Below are 21,636 nucleotides of genomic sequence, written 5' to 3'. Positions count from 1 at the left end.
CGGAAAAAAATGAAGACACTAATTCAAAAAGATATACACACCCCTATGTTCATTACAGCATCATTTTCAATAGCCAAGTTATGGAAGCAACCTAAATGCCCATCAATAGATGAATGGATAAAGAAGATGTGACACACACACACACACACACACAATGGAATATTAGCCATAAAAAAGAATGAGAATTTTGCAATTTTCAACAACATGGACTGACTTGGAGGGTATTATGCTTAGTGACATAAATCAGACAGAGAAAGACAAATACTATATGTTTTCACTTGTATGTGGAATCGGAAAAAATAAGGGAATGAATAAAACAAAACAAAAACAGACTCATAAATACAGAGAACAAATTGTTGGTTCCAGAGGGGGGAGGGGTGGCGGGAGGGGCAAGATAGGTGAAGGGAATTTAGAGGTACACACTACTAGATATAAAATACACAAGTTACAAGGATGTATGTAATGTACAACACAGAGAATATAGCCAATATTTATAACTATCAATATATATGGAGTATAATCTATAAAAGTATCAAATTACCTGAAGCTAAAATAATATATTGTAAGTCAACTATACTTCAATAAAAAAAAAAATCCCGTGCTCTTCCAACAACACCCAACTGTTCCCTTATACCATTCTTCTTAAACTTTCATATTCTGTATTGAAATTTTAAAAAAATCAATGTTTATTAACCCAAATTTGTCTCTGTGTCCTTTTTCCTCTATGTTTTTCTTGCCGTATCACCTTGATGTCTGATCTTGGGCAGCTTGTTTATCTCCTCTGGGTCTAATATGCATATGCAAAGGCAGCATAATTCCTTTTTTCTTTGATGCATGAACTATTTTTTACATCTTTTTTTAAAATTTATTTTTTATAGAGCAGGTTCTTATTTATACATATCTATTTTATACATATTAGTGTATATACCTCAATCCCAGTCTCCCAATTCATCCCACCCCCCCCGCCACTTTCCCCCCTTGGTGTCCATACGTTTGTTCTCTACATCTGTGTCCCTATTTGTGCCTTGCAAGCCAGTTCATCTGTACCATTTTTCTAGATGCCACATATATGTGTTAATAAATGATATTTGTTTTTCTCTTTCTGACTTACTTCACTCTGTATGACAGTCTCTAGGTCCATCTATGTCTCTACAAATAACTCAATTTCGTTTCCTTTTATGGCTGAGTAATATTCCACTGTATATATGTGCCGCATCTTCTTTATCCATTCATCCAATGATGGACACTGAGGTTGCTTCCATGTCCTGGCTATTGTAAATAGAGCTGCAATGAACATTGTGGTACATGACTCTTTTTGAATTATGGTTTTCTCAGGGTATATGCCAAGTAGTGGGATTGCTGGGTCATATGGTAGTTCTATTTTTAGTTTTTTAAGGAACCTCCATACTGTTCTCCATAGTGGCTGTATCAATTTACATTCCCACCAACAGTGCAAGAGGGTTGCCTTTTCTCCACAACCTCTCCAGCATCTGTTGTTTGTAGATTTCCTTATGATGCCCATTCTGACCAGTGTGAGGTGATACCTCATTGTAGTTTTGATTTGCATGTCTCTAATAATTAGTGATGTTGAGCAGCTTTGCATGTGCCTCTTGGCCATGTGTATATCTTCTTTGGAGAAATGTCTATTTAGGTCTTCTGCCCGATTTTTAATTGGGTTGTTTGTTTTTTTAATATTGAGCTGCATGAGCTGTTTATATTTTTTGGAGAGTAATCCTTTGTCCATTGATTCGTTTGCAAATATTTTCTCCCATTCTGAGGGTTGTCTTTTCATCTTGTTTATAGTTTCCTTTGCTGTGCAAAAGCTTTTAAGTTTCATTAGGCCCCATTTGTTTCTTTTTGTTTTTATTTCCATTACTCTAGGAGGTGGGTCAAAAAAGATCTAAGGCAGCATAATTCCTAATCCAGGTAGCATAGCTCAGCAATTAAGAGTGTGGCTCTGAGCATCTCCACTGGTTTGAATCCCAGATTTTCTTGCTTACTGGCTGCAAAATTGGGGGCAAATAGCATAATCTCCATGTGCCTTGATTTGCTTATCTGTAAAATGGAGATAGTAACCACGTCTGCCCCTGCATAGGGCTGTTGTGAAGATTAAATGAGTTACTATATGTAAAGTATTTAGGACAGTGCTAGGCATATAGAAAATGCTCTAAGAAAAGGGAACCCTCCTACACCATTGGTGGGAATGTAAATTGAGACAGCCACTATGGAGAACAGTATGGAGGTTCCTTAAAAAACTAAAAATAGAGTTGCCGTAAGATCCAGCAATCCCACTCCTGGGCATATATCTGGACAAAACTCTAATTCAAAAAGATACACGCACCTCTATGTCCATAGCAACACTATTCACAATAGCCAAGACACAGAAACAACCTAAGCGTCCATTGACAGAGGAATAGATAAAGAAGATGTGGTATATATATACAATGGAATATTACTCAGCCATAAAAAAGAATGAAATAATGCCATTTGCAGCAACATGGATGGACCTAGAGATAATCATACTGAGCAAAGTAACTCAGACAAAGACAAATACCATGTGATATCACTCATATGTGGAACCTAAAATATGACACAAATGAACTTATCTACCAAACAGAAACAGACTCAGACAGAGAAAACAGACTTGTGGCTGCCAAGGGGGAAGGCGGGTGGGGTAGGCATGGGTTGGGAGCTTGGGATTAGCAGATGCAAACTATTATATAGAGAATGTATAACCAACAAGGTCCTACTGTATAGCACAGAGAACTATATTCAATATCCTATGATAAACCATAATGGTAAAGAATACAAAAAAGAATGTATATATGTGTAACTGAATCACTTTGCTGTACAGCAGAAATTAACACAATATTGTAAATCAACTATACGTCAGTAAAATAAAATGAAGAAAATGCTCCAAAATATTTCACAGCTTATTGTTGTTAGCTATAAGATAAGACGAAACTAGATCAGTTTTTCTCCAAGCTTGGTGAGAAAAGTTTCTACTGTCTTGTTACCCTCCCCTACAGCCCGACTTCCCTCTCCTTTCCTGTCCTCCAATGCTTCTGAATCACAACAAACGCTGTGCTAGGAAGACTGGTCAGCTGACCACACCAGCCAGCTAACCACCACCACTATCTCTTTCAGTTCTAAAGGCCCATGATATTTCTAATTGGTCCTCAAATGCTCTCAATACAAGCAACAATTAAATGCTGCGGCTTTTCCCTATGGCTTCTGAGGAAGCATTTTGCTTTTCTTTTCAATTTCAAATAAAGACATTTAAAAACCCAATAAAGTTAGTTAGACACTAATAAAACCAAATAAATAGCAACATTCTTAGAAATAAAACTGGTAGTACCAAGGAGGAACAATCAAAACAATGAATAAGATAACTTTTCTACCAAAGGAATAAGGGGTAACAGATAAGGAACTGGCGGCGGCAATGCCATTTAACTACCTTGTGATTCTACCTTCCACTCAGGAGTATCACAGGCCCCCGGCTGGTGCAAATCTAGCTTTTGTAAAGATACACGCAAGTGGCATGAACCCTCAGCTCAGGAAGATGAGATTTCACCTGGTCTTTCAGCTTGCCTGATTTCTACTTCCGGACGAAAAATTTAAAAATACTGTATATTTTTTCCTAGTTAATTCCCTATCGTCTTGCTTGTGGAGGGGAGCCAACTCTTCTGCAAGGATTTTGCAGTATAACTTACTTTTTTAAAAAAGTGAAGGCAGCGTGGGGAGGAGTATTGTTCAGTGCAAGCAGATTGTGTGCCACAACTGGGATATTTAGGGTATATAAAAAAAAAAAAAATCCTCTCACAATGGTTGGCGGGGAGGAGGTTGCTCTTTAGTACAGGGGGTCAAGGAAAGCTCATCCGAGAAAGAGACGTTTGGGCTGAGACCTGGAGGGAGGGGGAAGCAAGCATGGGACAGCTGAGAAAAAGTGTCCAGATGGAAGCAGTCAGGTCCTGAGGCAGACATGTGCCTGGTCTGTGGGAGGAATGCCCAGGAGGCCAGTGTGACCGGAACAGCGTTTGCAAGGAGGACAGAGTAAGGCCGGAGGTTAGAGAGGCGGGGGAGACCAGACAGGCATAGGGCCTTAAGGACTTTGGATGTTGCTCTGGGGGAGAGGTGGGAAGACGCTGGAAGGCTTTGGGCTGAGGAGTAGCAATTTGGGACTGCTGTCCTGCAGAGTACCCTTGAGGAGATACAGTGCGAGGCTAGGGGATACGGGGAAGCAGAGGATGGGGGCGTGGAGATGTGCTGCTGTAGACACACACCGAGTGGTGCGGATGCCCAAGGTCGAGCCTGCACATGGAGAGTGATGGAGAGTGCTGGCTCAGGCTCGGCAAAGCTTTCAAAAGTAGAAAACTCTGAATCAGCACTTCCCCGTTTCACGAGACTTTGTGCAGGTGGAAAGGGCATGGAGAATGAGATGTACTTTGTAAGGAAGATACTCAGTCTCCTCTTTTGCAGTCCAGACCATCGGGGTATCTTTCTAGGCCTCACCTAACAATTCAGTTAAGCCTCCACAGACAACTTGAGGCGCACTAAAGGGTGTTCCCATACGTGATCACTCGTGATCCTCCAAGCAGCCTTGTGAGGTAGGGAGGACAGGTGTTAGTTCCCTCCTTTGGCCAATAAGGACACATAGAGTGTGGCCAGAGCTGCGCCAGGTCCTCGCTCAAAACCCGCCGACCCCCACCTTTAGCAGGAGTTAACATAAATCTTTAAGTCACAGGGTCTGGAGATAAGAAAGGAAGTTACAGGGAGAGACAGACAAAAAAATCAGATGGGACCAGCAGGGACCAAGATGGCGACAAATCTGACCTCCGACAGACCCTGAGTCTCACTATACACTGATTTTACTACATTAGCGAACTAAACGATACACCTACTGGTGGCCACAACCGGAAATGAAGGACCATAAAAGGATAAAAAAAGAGTGGCACCCCACTCCCTCGAAAAGCCCTGCGCCTTCCCAGGTGGACTAATGCACATGCCTCCCCATCATTAGCCTCTCTCCTCCTCTCTTTTGTCTTTACTCTTTAAAATAAAATCCTTTTCACCACGTGGGTGAGAAGTTGATCTGTGAAGTAAGTTCTCGCTTCTCCAGTTTTTGGCCATTGAATAAAGCTTGTGCTACATTGATCTCAGCTTCATTATTTGGCTACACGAACCCGAATGGAAAAAGAACGTTTCCCAGCTGAGGCAGAGGGCCTTAGCCAAGCTAGGGCCTGGGCACCGTCCATATGACTTAATTCGGTAACGAGAAATTTCTGCCCAGATCACACAGCTGGTGACAACTGAGGGAGGGAGTGAGTCAAGATCATTTGGCACTGAATTCAGGTTCTTCTCATAACCTGGTTCTGTGCCTCTTAGGCTACCAATTTATCAAGGGAGTAAGCCCAAGGCGAAGAAGATTCACACACAAGTGGAGTCAAAGAAGACATTACTCCGTGGGCAATGACACTGAGGCGCCCCACTTGGCTTCAACAGTAGGGGATTTGTTCTCATCACACACAGTGATTTAGGATTTTATGCTAGATGCTCTTCTGTGCGCTGTTCTACAGGAACTGTGGGACGACACGGCTTGTGAAAAGACACACCATTTGTAGAAGTGACAGGGTGCTATTATTTCTTTTAAAACCCAGGCATGTCTGATCTTACAGAACTTGTTCTTGTGTGAGCCATGGCCCAGGCCCATCTGGAAACCAGGAGGGGAAGGGGAAGAAACCAGAAATTACTTACTAAATAGACATCGAGCACAGAGGCATCATCATCCTGCATTTCCAGAGCATTTGGCTCAGAAGCCAAGTAGATGGTCCCCTCTTCCAAGGTAAAGGTTGAACTGGAAGGTAACCCTTTACTGGAAAAATAAAGAAGAATGATGAGCATGTGGCCTTCAGAACAAAATCCAAGGACTTCTCCAAAGTGGTGAGTGAGGTGGGAAAGCTTTGGGGCAAGAAAACAAATTTAGGGCATTTGAAGGAAATATGGTTATACCTAGAGAGATGCTCACTTGAGTTTAAAGGATTTGGCTTTACTGACAGTGCCTTTTCTCTGTCTACTTCAGCGCGTGAGACACTTCACACTTCTGCGAGGTGATCTGTGGGCTCCACGCCTTGTGAGGGTGGACTGCTGGGAATTTAGAGGCCCACCAGTCATCTCTGACTCTGAATAGTTACTTCTCACTGTTTAAATTCTTCTCTCAACAGTACTGATGTTTTGCTAGTTTATAGAAGATAACCTTGTGCCTCATTAGCAGTGATGATTTCTTTCTATTGTTTTTTTCTTTTTCTTTTTGGCATGAAAGGTTCAATTACACCCATGGTTCTCAAAGGAGCATGGGGGGCTGGTGAAAGCCCAACATCCTGGGCTTGTAGGATTGAAGGAAGGATTGAAGGAAGGTACAATCTTTCCCCCACTGAAATAAAAATTATTTATGTTTTTAACCTGTGGAAATTTCCACGTGATGGTTTTGCAGGAACAACATATCTACAAGCAATGGTGGAAGAGTGTGATGTTGATATTAGAAGAGGTGGGCTAGGGGGCTGGCGGTCAGCCACGTGGGACAAACCTGGCAGCGGGCACTAGGGCTGAGAGCCAGAGTGTAGAAGACTGGCCTCCTCACTCACCTCCCCATAACCAGGGCTGCCGCCCCTTGGGGCTGAGCTCTGAGCTCACCCCATTGAAAACTCTCCATCTAAGTCATCCTCTGGGCTTCTGTCTGAGCTTCCCAGCTGGACAGGCGACTATTGAGGGCTACTGTCCTCCCCTAGTCTGGGGACTACACATAACTCTACTTCTGTACATATTTACCTAGTAACTGAAGATACATGAAACAAATTCTGAGGTTTTCAATATTAAAAAAAATTGTCAGAAGAATTGTATGGATCTTATTAAATCAGGTTCATTTATATAACATATAATGCAAAATTGTAAGAATCCAGACTAGTAGTAAGAGGAAAGAGAAGGGGAGATCTCCCATTGGTCTTCCATTTGGTGATATTTGAGAATGTGGAAATTCAGAGATGAAAGCCACTTCACCTTAGCTTGATATATTTTCTCTTTAAGCTCTGGACACAGATAAAAAGTCCTCTTGCTTTTCAAAAATCCAAGATGGGTTATACAATGTGGGAAACAGAGTCTGTTTTGATTGATTTTAAAGAGCAGAGTGAATGTGGCCTTTTTCCATCGAGCTGATGACTTTATATTGTAAACCTTCACAGATTTCTTGGGTTAAATAAACCATCAGGTTTCAAGGGATGCTGTTTGGAGAGGCACTGTGTGGTAATGAACATTGCTCAGGTTATTTTCTGGATCAAGAGCAAGGATGCAGTGATGGGCTTTAATTGGCTTTTGCCTTTTAACTGCTAAGATGCCACTCACTAATCCCGTGTGTAGAGAACAGTCCTGCCTGGTTAAGCCTTATGAGACAGATGAATGCTTTATCTACTTAAACATCAAAGCAAGAAACAAAGTGGTCGGAAAATATGTATGGTTCACATTTTATACAATTAAAAAAATCTCTAATGTCTTCTGGGTTATTTTGTAAACATATAATTTATTTGATGAGGTTCAAATCTAAGTTCACCTCTTTTTGTCTGAGTTTTTCCTTATGATTTTTAATTATTTCCATCCTAAGATTAAGGGTATAACCAAGAATATTCTAGAAGAGCTTTTTCTTTTTAAATTTAATTTTTTAATAGCACCACATGTAGTATAAAATACAGCAAAAAGTAATCCTTCTCTTTTTCTTGTCCTTTTGTGATCCAGAGTTCACCTCCCTAGGAGTAAATCCATTTTGCAAGTATTTTTCAATCTAATATTTGTTTTATTTTTGGAAACGATGAGTGAGCCACTAGCATGGTTAAGACTAAATTAAAATAGAAAAAAAAAATTAGAGTATTCTTTGGGGTTTAATAGGTACATTTATCGATTCTTTTAGCTAAGATGTAATATGATTACAGAAAAAAATACCAGGTTTCCTCAGTAGCATATGGCCAAATTTGATAAAATCAAACAAGCATATTAAAAAAAAAAACAAACCTCCTGTTATTTACACTGTTTCTCACATGTATTCGAATAATTCCTATCTTAGTAAGCAGAATATCCTGAGCATCCTTAAATTGAGGGAACAAAAATGAGGCTCATAGGAACTTATATCCAGATTATATAAAGAACACTTGCAGTAAAAAAAACAAAAAGGCAAATAACCCAATTAAAAATGGGCAAAGGATCTGAATAGACATTTCTCCAAAAAAGATATACAAATGGCCAATAAACCCATGGAAAGATGCTCAACATCATTAGTCATTAGGGGGATGCAAATCAAAACCACAATGAGATACCACTTCACACCCACTAGGCCAGCTATAATAAAAAAGATAGATGATAAAGTGTTGGGGTGGACGTGGAGAAGTGAGAGCCCTCTTACGTTGCTGATGGGCACATAAAATGATGCAGCTACTTTGGAAAACAGTTTGGTGTATCTTCAAAACCATATGACCCAACAACTCCACTCCTTGGTATATATGTAAGGAAAATGAAAATATATGCCTACACAAAAACTTGAACATGAATGTTCACAGCAGCATTACTCATAATAGCCAACATGTGGAAATAATCCAAATGTCCACCAACTGATGAATGGATAAACAATTCATACAATGGAATATTATTTTGCAATAAAAAATAACAAAGTACTGATATACACAACAACATGTGTGGATCGTGAAAACATGGTAAGTGAAAGAAGCTGGTCATAAAGGACCACATGTTGTATGATTCCATTTAGGTGAAAGGTACAGAAGAGGCAAATCTATGAGACAGAAGGAGGTTAGTGGTTGCCAGGGGCAGGGGTGAGGGGGCAATAGGGAGTGACTACTATTGGGTGTGGGGTTTCTTTTTAAAGCATTGAAAACATTCTAAATTTAGATTCTGGTAACAGTTACACAACTTTGTGAATATACTAAACCCACAAAACCGTATACTTTAAATGGGTGAATTTTGTGAATATGAATTCATAATTCATATGAATTATGTGAAATATATCTTAATAAAGTTTTAAAAAAGTTTCATAAGGTACCTAAGGGTCATGATTCTTTTTTTATATTGAAGAATAGTTGTTTTACAATGTTGTACCAATCTCTGCTGTACAGCAAAGTGACTCAGTTATACACATATACACATTCTTTTTTATATTCTTTTCCATTATGGTTTATCACAGGATATTGAATATAGTTCCCTGTGCTATATATTAGGACCTTGTTGTTTATCCATTCTAAATGTAATAGTTTGCATCTACCAACCCCAAACTCCCAGTCCATCCCTCTCCCTCCCCACTCCCCTTTGGCAACCACAAGTCTGTTCTCTATGTCTATGAGTCTGTTTCTGTTTGGTAGATAAGTTCATTTCTGTCATATTTTAGATTCCACATATAAGCGATTTCATATGATATTTGTCTTTGTCTGACTTACTTCATTTAGTATGATAATCTCTAGGTCCATCCATATTGCTGCAAATAGCATTATTTCATTCTTTTTATGGCTCAGTAATATTGCATTGGGTGTGTGTATACATACATACATAATACACATATATACACACATCTTTTTTATCCATTCATCTGTCAGTGGACATTTAGGTTGCTTCCATGTCCTGGCTATTGTAAATAGTGCTGCTGTGAACATTGTGTTGCATGCATCTTTTCGAATTGAGTTTTTGTGTTTTCTGGATATATGCCCAGGAGAGGGACTGTTGAATCATATGTACCACATAACTCTATTTTTAGCTTTTTAAAGAACCTCCATACTGCTCTCCATAGTGGCTGCAGCAACTTATATTCCCACCAAGGGTCATGATTCTAAACTTGATCTCTCAGTACATAGTATTAGAAATATCAGAAATTTGATGGAATAGATATTTTTAGGTTACATACATTTTAGAATTATCTGTTTTGAATAAACCCCCGATTTATTTGCCAGTCATTCAGAAAACATCTTCTTTTTCCTAATAGAGAAAAAAATTCTAGTTGACCTGACATGAGAGAGTTGGGCTCTGCGATTTCAAGGCCTGAGGTGGAGAGATGCTGCGTGCAGGCTGGGGAAGCCTGGGGACCATCTGCAGTGTCACAGGGCCAGTGCTGCTGAAGTATGAGCAGAGGTAAGGGGACCTTTATCCTGGAGGATGCTTTGCCTAGAAGATGCAAATTGCTGGCCCACAGACCCAGTCTGGCTGGGAGAAGTGTGTTTTGGGCTCAAGGAGATTTTTTTTAATTTGAATGATTGCTAAATTAAGAAACAGGAAATTCCTACCAAACCCAGTTTTCCACAGCTTCTTATGAGAAACGAGAAGAGCAGGCAACCCTGAGCCCACATTTCTGAGTAGCGGTGAGGTTGCGGCATGTCCTTTCTGGTTCCCCAGGGTCCCCACTGCTCTCTTCGGCGTCACACCTGGCCTCTTCTACCCATTTGCATCACCTCTGCCTGGCCCCTCTGTGTATATGTCACCCCAACATCCCTACTTCACTGATGAGGGGACTAAGGCCCGGGGAGGCACAGTAACTTGCCCAAGGTCACACTGCAGTTGAATAGAGCTAGGATATAAACTTTGTTTCCCAATTAAACACTTTTTCTATGGTCATCTGTGATGAAATTTTAGAAATTTGCCACTGCAGAAATTGAGGGAGCTGACGCCAATGTACCTAGGAGCTTGAAAATCATCATATAAACCAGCAAAAACAAATGCAGGATTTGATGCCTGATGTGAGCTGTGGAGATCTTTTGTTTGAGAAGAGTTATGATGGCCAGAAAGGTTTGAGGAAAAGTAAGTAGGTAAAATATGCTTTATAAGCCACATATCTATCTTTCTCAAAAAGTTACCATATGAGCCAGCAATCTCATTTCTGGGTATATATCCCAAAGAACGGAAAACAGGGTCTCAGATATTTGTTTCCCCAGTTTTATGGGCTGGATTGTGTGCCTCCCCCAACCCTCCATTTATATCTTGAACTCTTAACCCCCAGTATTTCAGAATGTGTCTGTATTTGGACATAGGCTCTTTAAAGAGGTGATTAAGGTTAAGTGAGATCACTGGGGTGGCTCTAATCCAATATGACTGGTGTCCTTATAAGAAGGGGAGGAGATTAGGACACAGACACACAGAGAAAAGACCATGTGAAGATAGCAGGAGAAGACGGCCGTCTACAAGTCAAGGCGAGAGGCCCCAGAGTAAACCAACCTTGCTGACAGAGTGATCTCAGACCTCTAGCCTCCAGAACTGTGAGAAAATACATTCCTGTTGTTCAAGCCACTCAGTCTGTGGTACTTTGTTATGGTAACCCTAAAACTAATATACCCATGTTCACAGCAGCATTTTTCACAGGAGCCTATAGGTGGTATCATTCCACTTACTTCCTCATGTAAGTAGTCAAATTCATAGAGATAAGAAAGTAGAAGGGTGGTTGCCAGGGGCTGAGGGGAGGGGGGAAATGGGGAGTTGTTTAATGGGTATAGAGTTTCAGTTTTGCAAGATGAAAAGGTTCTGGAGATTGGTTGCACAACAATGTGAATGTACTTAACACTGTTGAACTGTACACTTAAAAATGGTTAAGATGGTAAATGTTAAGTTACGTGTATTTTACCACAGTTAAAAAAAGCAATTAATATTCATTATTAAAAATAATGAATATCTAATAGTTCACAAGAACAACAAAGCTATTTAAGCTTCCAATGTTTTAATACTTAAAACAAAATACATATAAATATATAGCTCTATATAAATAATCAGGCATTTATAAAGTCCCATTAAATGCACTCAGAATAATCTGACATTAAATAACAAAAGCTATATAACCAGTTGATTAACCTTTTAAAAATATTTGTTATCTTCATTATTCAGTATGTACTGAGTGAGATCAGAGTACAGAACTGGCATTTTACTTCCTTAAAAATCTTAGATTAGGTCCTACCTACTGCCCAAGAAAGAATGAGAATACACTTTAGGAAAACGGATACCTGAGCGGATAAGGCATTACAGGCAGAGCATGAACTTTGGAATCAGATGACTGGCTTTGAATTCTGGCTCTTCCTCTTAGCTGTGTGTGTGATACTGGATGAGTTTCTTAACCCCTCTGAACTCCAGTTTCCCGCATGTAAAATGAGAATAATAATACCAAACATGCAGGGTTGTTGGAGTGATGAGTGATAACGAACGTACAACACAAACAGCCATTGTTGCACATTGTATTCTAGGTGCCAGGATGCAGCAGAGATTAAAATAAACAGAGATCTCTGCCTCATGGAACTTACATAGCATTGAGGAGAACAGATAATGAGAAAAATACTTAAAATACATATTATGTTGGTCAAAAGCACAAAGGAGAAAAATAAAGCACAGAAGGGAGAGAAGTGAGTGAGTGGCATAGACCACTTCCAAGCAGCACACTTTCCGGGCTCTGCCATTGGAGTTTTTGGGGTCTCAGGCATGAGTCAGACACTAGGGGACACACCCAGGTCTCCTATACTCCATGGGACACACTAGCAAGCCCTCCGAAGCCCCACTGAAGCCCCTTTCCCTGGGCTGGGACAGGCACCCACACTCCCTGACAGCTCTCTCCAAAGATCACACTCGAACTGCCAACTCTTCTTGGCTTCTCTAACGTCTTTTAGGGACTGGAGGTGGTGGTCAGCTAACGGTTTTTGACCACTTCCTTTGCATGTCCTTCAGTCTCACACCTTGCTTTTGTTCTGGGTCTCTGGTGAAACTGATAGTAAAAATATTTCATTTTAACATTCCGTTATGTTATTTTTAGCAAAGAGGTTAGTAAAGGTTATACATGAAAATGCTTCACATAAGGACATAAAGTATTATCTGGGCTTTAAGAACCTTTATACTATATTTTGAATGTGTATGTGTATGTCATTGCTACTTAAAAAATTAATGAAGAGCAATTATTAAAAGAGTAGGGAGGTAATGTAAGAATAAACCATCCAACCTAAATAAATGCATCCCTCGCCGACAGCAAATTCCTCCTTCTTTGAAGATGCCCCAAGTAGAAAGGTAAGATATGTTCTAAAAGGGATTTTCGGGACTTTCCTGGTGGCGCAGTGGTTAAGAATCCGCCTGCCAATGCAGGGGACATGGGTTCGATCTCTGGTCCGGGAAGATCCCACATGCCACGGAGCAACTAAGCCTGTGCGCCACAACTACTGAGCCTGTGCTCTACAGCCCGTGAGCCACAACTACTGAGCCCATGTGCCACAACTACTGAAGCCCACGTGCCTACAGCCCATGCTCCGCAACAAGAGAAGCCACCACAATGAGAAGCCCACACACCTCAACGAAGAGTAGCCCCCGCTCGCCGCAACTAGATAAAGCCCACGCACAGCAACAAAGACCCAACGCAGCCAAAAATAAATAAATTTTTTTAAAAAAGGGATTTTCACGTAAATGCTTATGTCACTGATCAATTTCATGTTCATTTCTCTTCAGTTCTGACATTGGGAAATATTCTTGCTATTACCCTGTTTTCTTACTCACTGTTGATTTCCTGGGCACAAGCCTATTTGGAATCAATTTCTAATTTCTCTGGCTGAGAGTTTTCCAGATTCCGTTTTAGGGGTCACTTATAAGTGAGAGCATCTCTCTTGGGTAGAATGCCTTCAAAACCCAGCGATCCAGTCAGAGGGCCTGCCATTCCTCAGCCTTGCAGCTTGTCTAGAAGCAATTTTACGTGAATGGGTTTAAAAGTCTGGCTGGCTGCCTGGGTTCTGCACCATCAAGTTTTGCCACAGTTCCCTCAATTGAGACTGTCTGAGGGCTAATTGCACCTAATTTGCAACAAGGCGCTCAGGAAACCGTTAATCTATCTAGTTCTGTTCCTCCCTTGTAAAAGCAGAGGAACTGCCAATATTCTTCAGCTGCTCTGTGCTCTGGTCTCTGCACACATCACAAACCTGTCACAGGTAAGAGTAGTACAAGGAGGGGGAATTTTATGTCCTCCTAGCTCCCTCCGGGAGCTGACGTTAATGGTTCTCTGATGCCACGCAGGCTTCTCTGTCATTTACAAAAATGCTCCTTTCTGTTATCAGCAACATTAGTTTGGCTTCATTGGAGAGCATTAGCCTGGCTGGACTGCTGAAAACAGACATCAGTAATTTTATAGCCTGGAACACTCTGATTTCTGTTTGCAGACCTAATGAGTGTTTTATAGCTAATTCTTGTGAGGGCATTTGCTCAGAGAACATATGGTTTTTGTCTTTTAAAAGCACAGTTTCTGTCTTTTGAAAGTCATCCTCTCACTGCCTTTATTTCTTTTTTGTCAAAGTAATATCATAATATATCATACAATACAGATGACTTTTGATGAAATAAACAACCTCCTGCTCCCACCTGCACCCCAGTCATCTCCCCAAAGGCGGCACCTTTCACCATTTCTCTTTTTAGCTCTTCTGGTGGTTCCCTTCATATCTTTTGATGAATCAGGGAATAAAATATATTCTCAACCCAAGGCAGCATCTGTTGATTCAATATAAAGGATGTTTGCCTATCCCTACTTCATACTTCCTCCCAACATTTGCTATTTATATTTTATTTATTGTGTAACTGTAAATCATATACCTAATAACCTTTTCTAGTCCATCAACCACAAACCATATATCTTTAATTTCCCATATTATTTAATCTTTGTCCCTGCTTTCCTGTCTCATTTTGTATTAGATACACTTTAAAAAGATCTTTAAAAATCTTTACTTTGTCTTGGCTATTCATACTTATATTCCTTTATTCTTATCTTGTAGCTATAGCCAATTTTTCCTGCTTTGTCCATGGATTGATTCTAAAATTAGGAAATCAATACATAGAGTTTATATTATTATGACTATGTAAATGTTGTTAATGCCTGGCCAACAGTGTGTTAGGGTTACATTTCCCTCTCTGGATTCAAAATCATGACTGCTGGGCCATGCAAAGAAAAATGTTCCCACCATCAAGGTTAACTGGAATCTCTGTTTTTTGTTTTTTTTTTAAACTTTTGCTCAAATTCCTACCACGTTTTAGTCTGCTTCATGGTTGGAGGTTTTTGCCCTTTAGAAATGGACTGAATGCCATGGGGGTAAAACCTAGGGAACCTCTGGACTAAGTGTGGAGGCCTGAGTACAAGCCCTGCTTCTCCGATTATTAGTTACAACGCTGGGCAAGTCATGACCCTGAGGTCCTGGTTCCTCCTCTGAAAGTGAGAATGGCAGTCCCCGTCCAGCCCACCTCCCAGGGCCATCAAGAGGACCAAGTCAGAACATGCAAGCAAAAGAAAGGCAGACAGAGGGTAATGCTCTTCTGTACAAACTACCGGGAGTATCACTATGACTTCTACGTCCGGGACTCTGCTTGTTTCCTGGGGGTGGGGGGAGGGGGTGTTTGTTTGAGGAGGTCTGCTGGCACAGACAGATTTATCATAACACTTTGGAAAGAATTCTTTTTCTGCTAGTCTAAGTTTAGCTACCGGAACATTGACTGGTGATAACAAATGCGGACGGGAAAGCTCTACTTGCAGAGAAAACCGACAAGTATAGCCTAGTCTCACTTAAAGGCTGCAAATACTTGTTCAGTCCTAGAGACACACTCTGCATATGGGCAGGCCCACCCCAGCATGACTCAGGCACTTCTGATGTGATGATCAAGCCAAGGCCACGTGCCCCTCTTGGAAAAGCTCACCTCTGGCTGGGGTGGCTTGGGGTTGCAGGCTGCTCTAGAGTCTGCAGTTCTGAAGCCCTGGCACTGGGGTGCCTATTTGCAGCTGGGATAGTGTCGGCCTGCAGCAAGTCTCATGCCTGTGCCAGGATGAGCATCTCCTTCATGCCAAGCTCCCTGGTTGAGTGTACGGGCACATCTGCAAGACCCCACCCCCCACCCCCGCCCCTCCCGCCAAGTATGGACCCAGAGAACTGGGAAGCCCTTGGCCATGGTCACTGCACCCAGAATGCTTTACCACCCACCTTCCTAACCTACCCTGCCAGACAGGAGGCTTTCAGAAGGATCTGATGCTTTCTTTCTGTCTTCTCTCCTTTTCAGCCACTTCCACGCTTTCCCACTTTGGCTGTTTTTAGACAAGGAGGCTGCCTGTTTCTAACGAAGGCAAGCAGAGCGGCAGGCTCTCTCTCTGGAATTGAGCAATGGCCGCCTTATGGGTCTAACACTTGGGTTTAACCCTCGTCTCTCCCTGCGTAAGTGACACCTGAGGCACGAAGACGGTTGTAGACAAAGCACAAAGAGTAGCACTTTGAACTGGCAGGTGAAGAGAGAAGCAAACAGTGTGCTGCCAGGTCTATTAGTTCTGGGGACCGGAAGCCACAGCTGCTGAGAGAGCCGGCAGCAACTGAGCTCCTGCCACCAGCAGCTTCAGAAGCAAGCAGAGGAAGGAGGTCAGGGCCCTCCCTTTGAGGAAAACGTGTGTACGTGTGTGGGTGGTGGCTGGAGGGAGAATGCTTTCAAAAAGGAACCCCCATCCAAGTTCAGGGAACTTTTCCACCATATATCTCTAGGAGATTTATTTTTCTTTTCAACATCCTCCCACACACATTTGGGACGAAGTGAGAGAGTGGCATGGACATATATACACTACCAAATGTAAAATAGATAGCTAGTGGGAAGCAGCTGCATAGCACAGGGAGATCAGCTCGGTGCTTTGTGACCACCCAGAGGGGTGGGATAGGGAGGGTGGGAGGGAGACGCAAGAGGGAGGGGATATGGGGATATATGTATACATATAGCTGATTCACTTTGTTATAAAGCAGAAACTAACACACCGTTGTAAAGCAATTATACTCCAATAAAGGTATTAAAAAAAAATAAAGCTAGCAGTCCTCATTGACGGTGATGTTTATACTGTGATGATTGCATTACAGACATTATTTCATTTAATCATCAAAGATCCCCCTGATAGGATGGCCAAAAAAGAACATGAAAAGATGCTCAACATCACTAATCATTAGAGAAATGCAAATCAAAACTACAAAGAGGTATCACCTTACACCGGTCATTATGGCCATCATCAAAAAATCTACGAACAATAAATGCTGGAGAGGGTGTAGAGAAAAGGGAACCCTTCTACACTGTTGGTGGGAATGTAAATTGGTACAGCCACTATGGAGAACAGTATGGAGGTTCCTTAAAAAACTAAAACTAGAACTACTACCAAATGACCCAGCAATCCCAGTCCTGAGCGTATACCTGGAGAAAACCGTACTTTGAAAAGATACATGCACCCCAGTTTTTCATTGCATCACTATTTACAATAGCCAGGACATGGAAGCAACCTAAATGCCCATCAACAGAGGAATGGATAAAGAAGATGTGGTACATATATACAATGGAATATTAGCCATAAAAAAGAACAAAATAATGCCATTTGCAGCAACATGGATGGTCATACTGAGTGAGGTAAGGCAGACAGAGAAAGACAAATGTCATATGATATCACTTATATGTGGAATCTAAAAAAAAAAAAAAAAGGTACAAATAAACTTATTTACAAAACAGAAGTAGAGTCTTGGATGTAGAAAACAAACTTATGGTTACCAGGGGGATAAGGCTGGGGTAGGGATACATTGGGAGACTGGGATTGACATATACACAGTACTATATATAAAATAGATAACTAATAAGAACCTACTGTACAGCACAGGGAACTCTACTCAGTACTCTGTAATGGTCTATATGGGAAAAGAATCTAAAAAAAAAAAAGAGTGGCTATATGTGTATGTATAACTGATTCACTTTGCTGTACACCTGAAACTAACATGACACTGTAAATTATACTCCAATAAAAATTAGAAAGAAAAAGATCGCTCTGTTAGGTAGGGTCTCTTCCTATTTATTTTGTACATGTGAGTTTTAAGGCTAATGTGTCTAACCACAGTTAATAAATGGTGGCACTGGATTTGAACCCAGGCCTGACTCTGGAGCAATGCCACACATATTCCCTCAAGTGTCCAACCACTGCAAAAAATTCACCCTTTGCTGTGTTCCTAAGATATCCCCAGCAACAATGGTTCAATTATATAAAAGAAAAAAGGACATATATAAATCTGTTTCCAAATGACAAATCTATTACTATAAATAAGTCTTGATTATCTGACTTAAGACAGGCAGGAATAGATATTAAAGAACAGCAAGAGGAACTCTGATACCCCTATACACAAAAATTAATTTGAGATGGATCATAGACAAAATGTGAAAGCTAAAACTATTAAGCTTCCAGAAGAAAACAAAGGGGGATGTCTCCTTGACCTTGGGGGGTCATGACTAGGAAGGGACAGAAGGGAACTTCTGGTATGATGGGAATATTCTTTATCTTGATCTGGGTGATGGTTACTGGAGTGTACACATTTTTGTCAAAATTTATGAAACTATACACTTAAAATTTGTGCATTTTACTATATACAAATTATATTTCAACAGTGAACTGTCTGCATCAAAAAACAGTATCTGCTTTTCTACTCACAAAACTATGTCATCCATTCAAATGTATACTGAGTGCCTACTTCATCCAGGTACTGTGCTAAAAGTGAAAAATAAGTTGGTAAACAGTTCTCACATGGCTGAGTCACTGGCTTAAGGAGCTTTCGAAAAAGTTGGTGAATGATAAATGTTAAAGAGAGGAAAATGACTATATATATATCATTATTATCAAATATAAAAATGCAAACACCCTCAGATAAGTGGCATACACTAAAAACAGTACTCTAGCTAGAGAAAAGCACCACAAAGGCAACAGGAATTGGGACCTTTTAAATCACAGGGGACCCATGGCCTCCACGGTATGTGGAAGAATAAGCTAGAACAAGAGGCAGGGTAGCTGACTTCTGGTACTAACTTGGCACTAAGTGTGGTGTGTGCTGTATTTGGGTAAGCCGTTTAACTGCCCTGAGCCCCGGTTTCCTCCTTTGTAAAAATCAGGGCTTTGAACTTGGAGAGGTCCTTCCAGCTTTCAAAAGCTTTGATCCTTAGCCTAGTTGGCCCTCTTTCAACTTCCCCAGAAAACCAAGTCTGAGGTCAGAGCAGCCTATCAGGAATACAGTATGCTGAAATGGAAATGCCCGTGCTGTGTAAGCCAATGGAACCAATAAGGGTTTAAGATAAACCGAACAAATAATTCCGAACCACAGCACCCTTACCCCCTACACTGTACCTCAATGACATGACTCCCACGGATGGTGGTTTGTAGTCAGATACACTGCAATCTCTTTACACTTGCTTCCTAGCACGATTGGGGAAAAAGATTCCAGAAAAAAGAAATCCTTATTCAGAGAGACGGTGCTATAGGTTAAACTGTATCCCCCTAAAAGTTGTATGTTGACAACTTAGCCCTCAGTACCTCAGAATGTGACCTTATTTGGGAATAGGGTCATTGCAGATGTAATTAGTTAAGATGAGGTCATACTGGAGTAGGGTGGGCCCTACTGCAGTATGACTGGTGTTGTTATGAAAAGGGGACATGTGAACACAGACATGCACACAGGGAGAATGCCATGTAACGATAAAGGCAGAGACCAGGTGATGCCTCTGTAAGCCAAGGAATGCCAAAGATTGCCAGGAAATCACCAGAAGCCAGGTGACAAGCATGAAGCAGATTCATCCCCAATGTCCTCAGAAGGAAGCAGCACTGTCAACGTCTCAGACTCCCGGCCTCCTGAACAGCGAGACAAGCCACCCGGTGTGTGGTACTTTGTTATGGCCACCCTAGCAAACTAGTACACGTGGTACAAATGCTTAAAGGAAAACCCTGCCTTGGCCAGCGGGCTGGCTCACTAACTTTCCCTTCCTTTCCTTAGCCCATAACACCAGTAAACTTAACCTTCAGGAAATTTATAATTTGGGTACCTGAAAAAAGTACTATTCCTTTTCTTTGCTAAACACTACATTTCCTGTTTTTAAAAAGTAAGGCACTCCAGTAAAATCTCCCAGACATTTGTTTAGATAGTGTTTGTGCCTTAGCTTTCGGACTCCACTCAGGTCCTCCTCATGTCAATGTGCTAAACATGCTCAGGGTGGAAATGACCACCTCAGCACGTAAGTGGCATCATTTACTCAAAATCCAAATTACTATCAAGTCTGCAGAAGCTGCTGGAAAAAAATAATACGAGAACAGATTACAAGGCAGCTTTGCTCTCACAGATGTACACTGCAATTATCACTGTTCAGGGCTATCAGAAAACCATTAGCAGAATTGATTTTTAGTGGGCCTGCTAGCTTCAAAGAGGTGCATAATGACATGAAGGTTTCTCACATGTGGCCGGGCCAATGCCAAACTAATTATAAGCTCTGACTTGAATAATCGGAAAATGTCACAGAAACTACTGGTCTCTGCTGGACAGGCCAACACCCTGTCTGGAGTCATTAGGAACATAAGCAGTTTAAGGAGAGAGAAATCGAACAGAGCCCTAGTTTGCAAAGGATGGGAGGTGGCTGGCTGAGATGGGTGGGGAGGTATAGAGGCATCTCTGAGAAGAACTGGGACTTGTTCTGGCTTCCAAATCATGGCTCAGCTTTAATTATCTCTCGCAGTGGTCCTTTTATACACCAAAACCCTTCTTTTAAGTTAAGGAATAAAACTAGGTGCTTTAGAATCAAAAGTCAGGACACCCCATTAGCTTCAGTAGTGGTTCTCATACAACCATGCACTAGAATTCACAGGCTCAGGAAGCTGAATTTTTACCAACTTGCTGTTTCTGAAGCAGGTGGTTCTAGAACCTGTAGTTTAAGAAATACTGCCTTATAGACACAGGAAGAAAAGTACTGCATGATCTCATTTACATGAGGAGATTTCAGGTGCTCTCACCACACACACACACACACACACACACAAACTTCCAGTTATAAGATAAAATAAGTCCTGGGGATGGAATGGACAGCACGGTGACTGTAGTAAACAATACTGTATTGTATGTCTGAAAGTTGCAGAGAGAGTAGATCTTAAAAACAAACAAAATCAAACCAAACCAACTAAAACAGTCTCTACCTTTAAGAGTCCATAATCTAGTGAACAAACAAGCTAACTTCAAGTAAATAAAACCAATTCCTAGTCTCAAAAAAAAAAAAAAAAGTAACTATGTGAGGAGATGGATATATTAATCAGCTTGACTACAGTAACCATTTCACTATGCATAGCAACTCATCATGTTGTACACCTTAAACATATGCCATTTTTATTAAAAATATATACTGTAAATATAAGAGTTCTGGGGGAGAACAGTTTGTAATAACCTATGCAAAATAAGAACAGGAAATATAATAAGTTCCAAATATATTCAGCATGATAAAACTTTGATGAATTGCATATGTATTATTTCCTGTGTAATTTTTGGGAAACTAGTATTTTAGAGAAATGGTCATAGGCATGCAAATGAATGTATCAGGTTGTCACAAATAAACACTAAAATCTAAAAAAAGAAAAAGAAAAAAGAAATACTGGCTTAACAGAATGGTAAGGCAGTGGGACATGCAGTCCAGACATGGTGTGGTATGCGTCTATGAATGACTAAGGACCAGAATGGCCCATCCTGGGGAGCCTGGCAAAGCATGAGGAACATGTTGGTCACGGCTGACAGGCCTCGCCCATGCCTTCGAGGT

The 21,636-nt window shown here is 41.0% G+C and overlaps 1 protein-coding gene and 1 long non-coding RNA gene across 3 annotated transcripts in view; one reads left to right on the top strand and one right to left on the bottom strand.

Annotated features, from left to right (window-relative positions):
* Positions 1 to 21,636, bottom strand: part of PIP5K1B (phosphatidylinositol-4-phosphate 5-kinase type 1 beta) — a 341,484-nt gene that overhangs the window by 20,650 nt on the left and 299,198 nt on the right. For both annotated transcript variants that reach the window (XM_036856085.1, XM_036856083.1), the window contains one exon: positions 5,755 to 5,872. In XM_036856085.1, the coding sequence (XP_036711980.1) occupies positions 5,755 to 5,872 (118 nt within the window). The remainder of the gene's footprint in view (positions 1 to 5,754; positions 5,873 to 21,636) is intronic.
* On the top strand, positions 5,782 to 15,332 carry LOC118897173. The gene is made up of 3 exons (XR_005020359.1): positions 5,782 to 5,940; positions 10,025 to 10,170; positions 15,191 to 15,332. It is a non-coding gene; the product is annotated as an uncharacterized LOC118897173 (long non-coding RNA).

Source organism: Balaenoptera musculus, chromosome 6 (assembly GCF_009873245.2).
Source record: "Balaenoptera musculus isolate JJ_BM4_2016_0621 chromosome 6, mBalMus1.pri.v3, whole genome shotgun sequence".
NCBI lineage: Eukaryota > Metazoa > Chordata > Mammalia > Artiodactyla > Balaenopteridae > Balaenoptera > Balaenoptera musculus.
The sequence above is the reverse complement of the archived record's forward strand: the minus strand, read 5'-3'. Positions and strand labels throughout refer to the sequence as shown.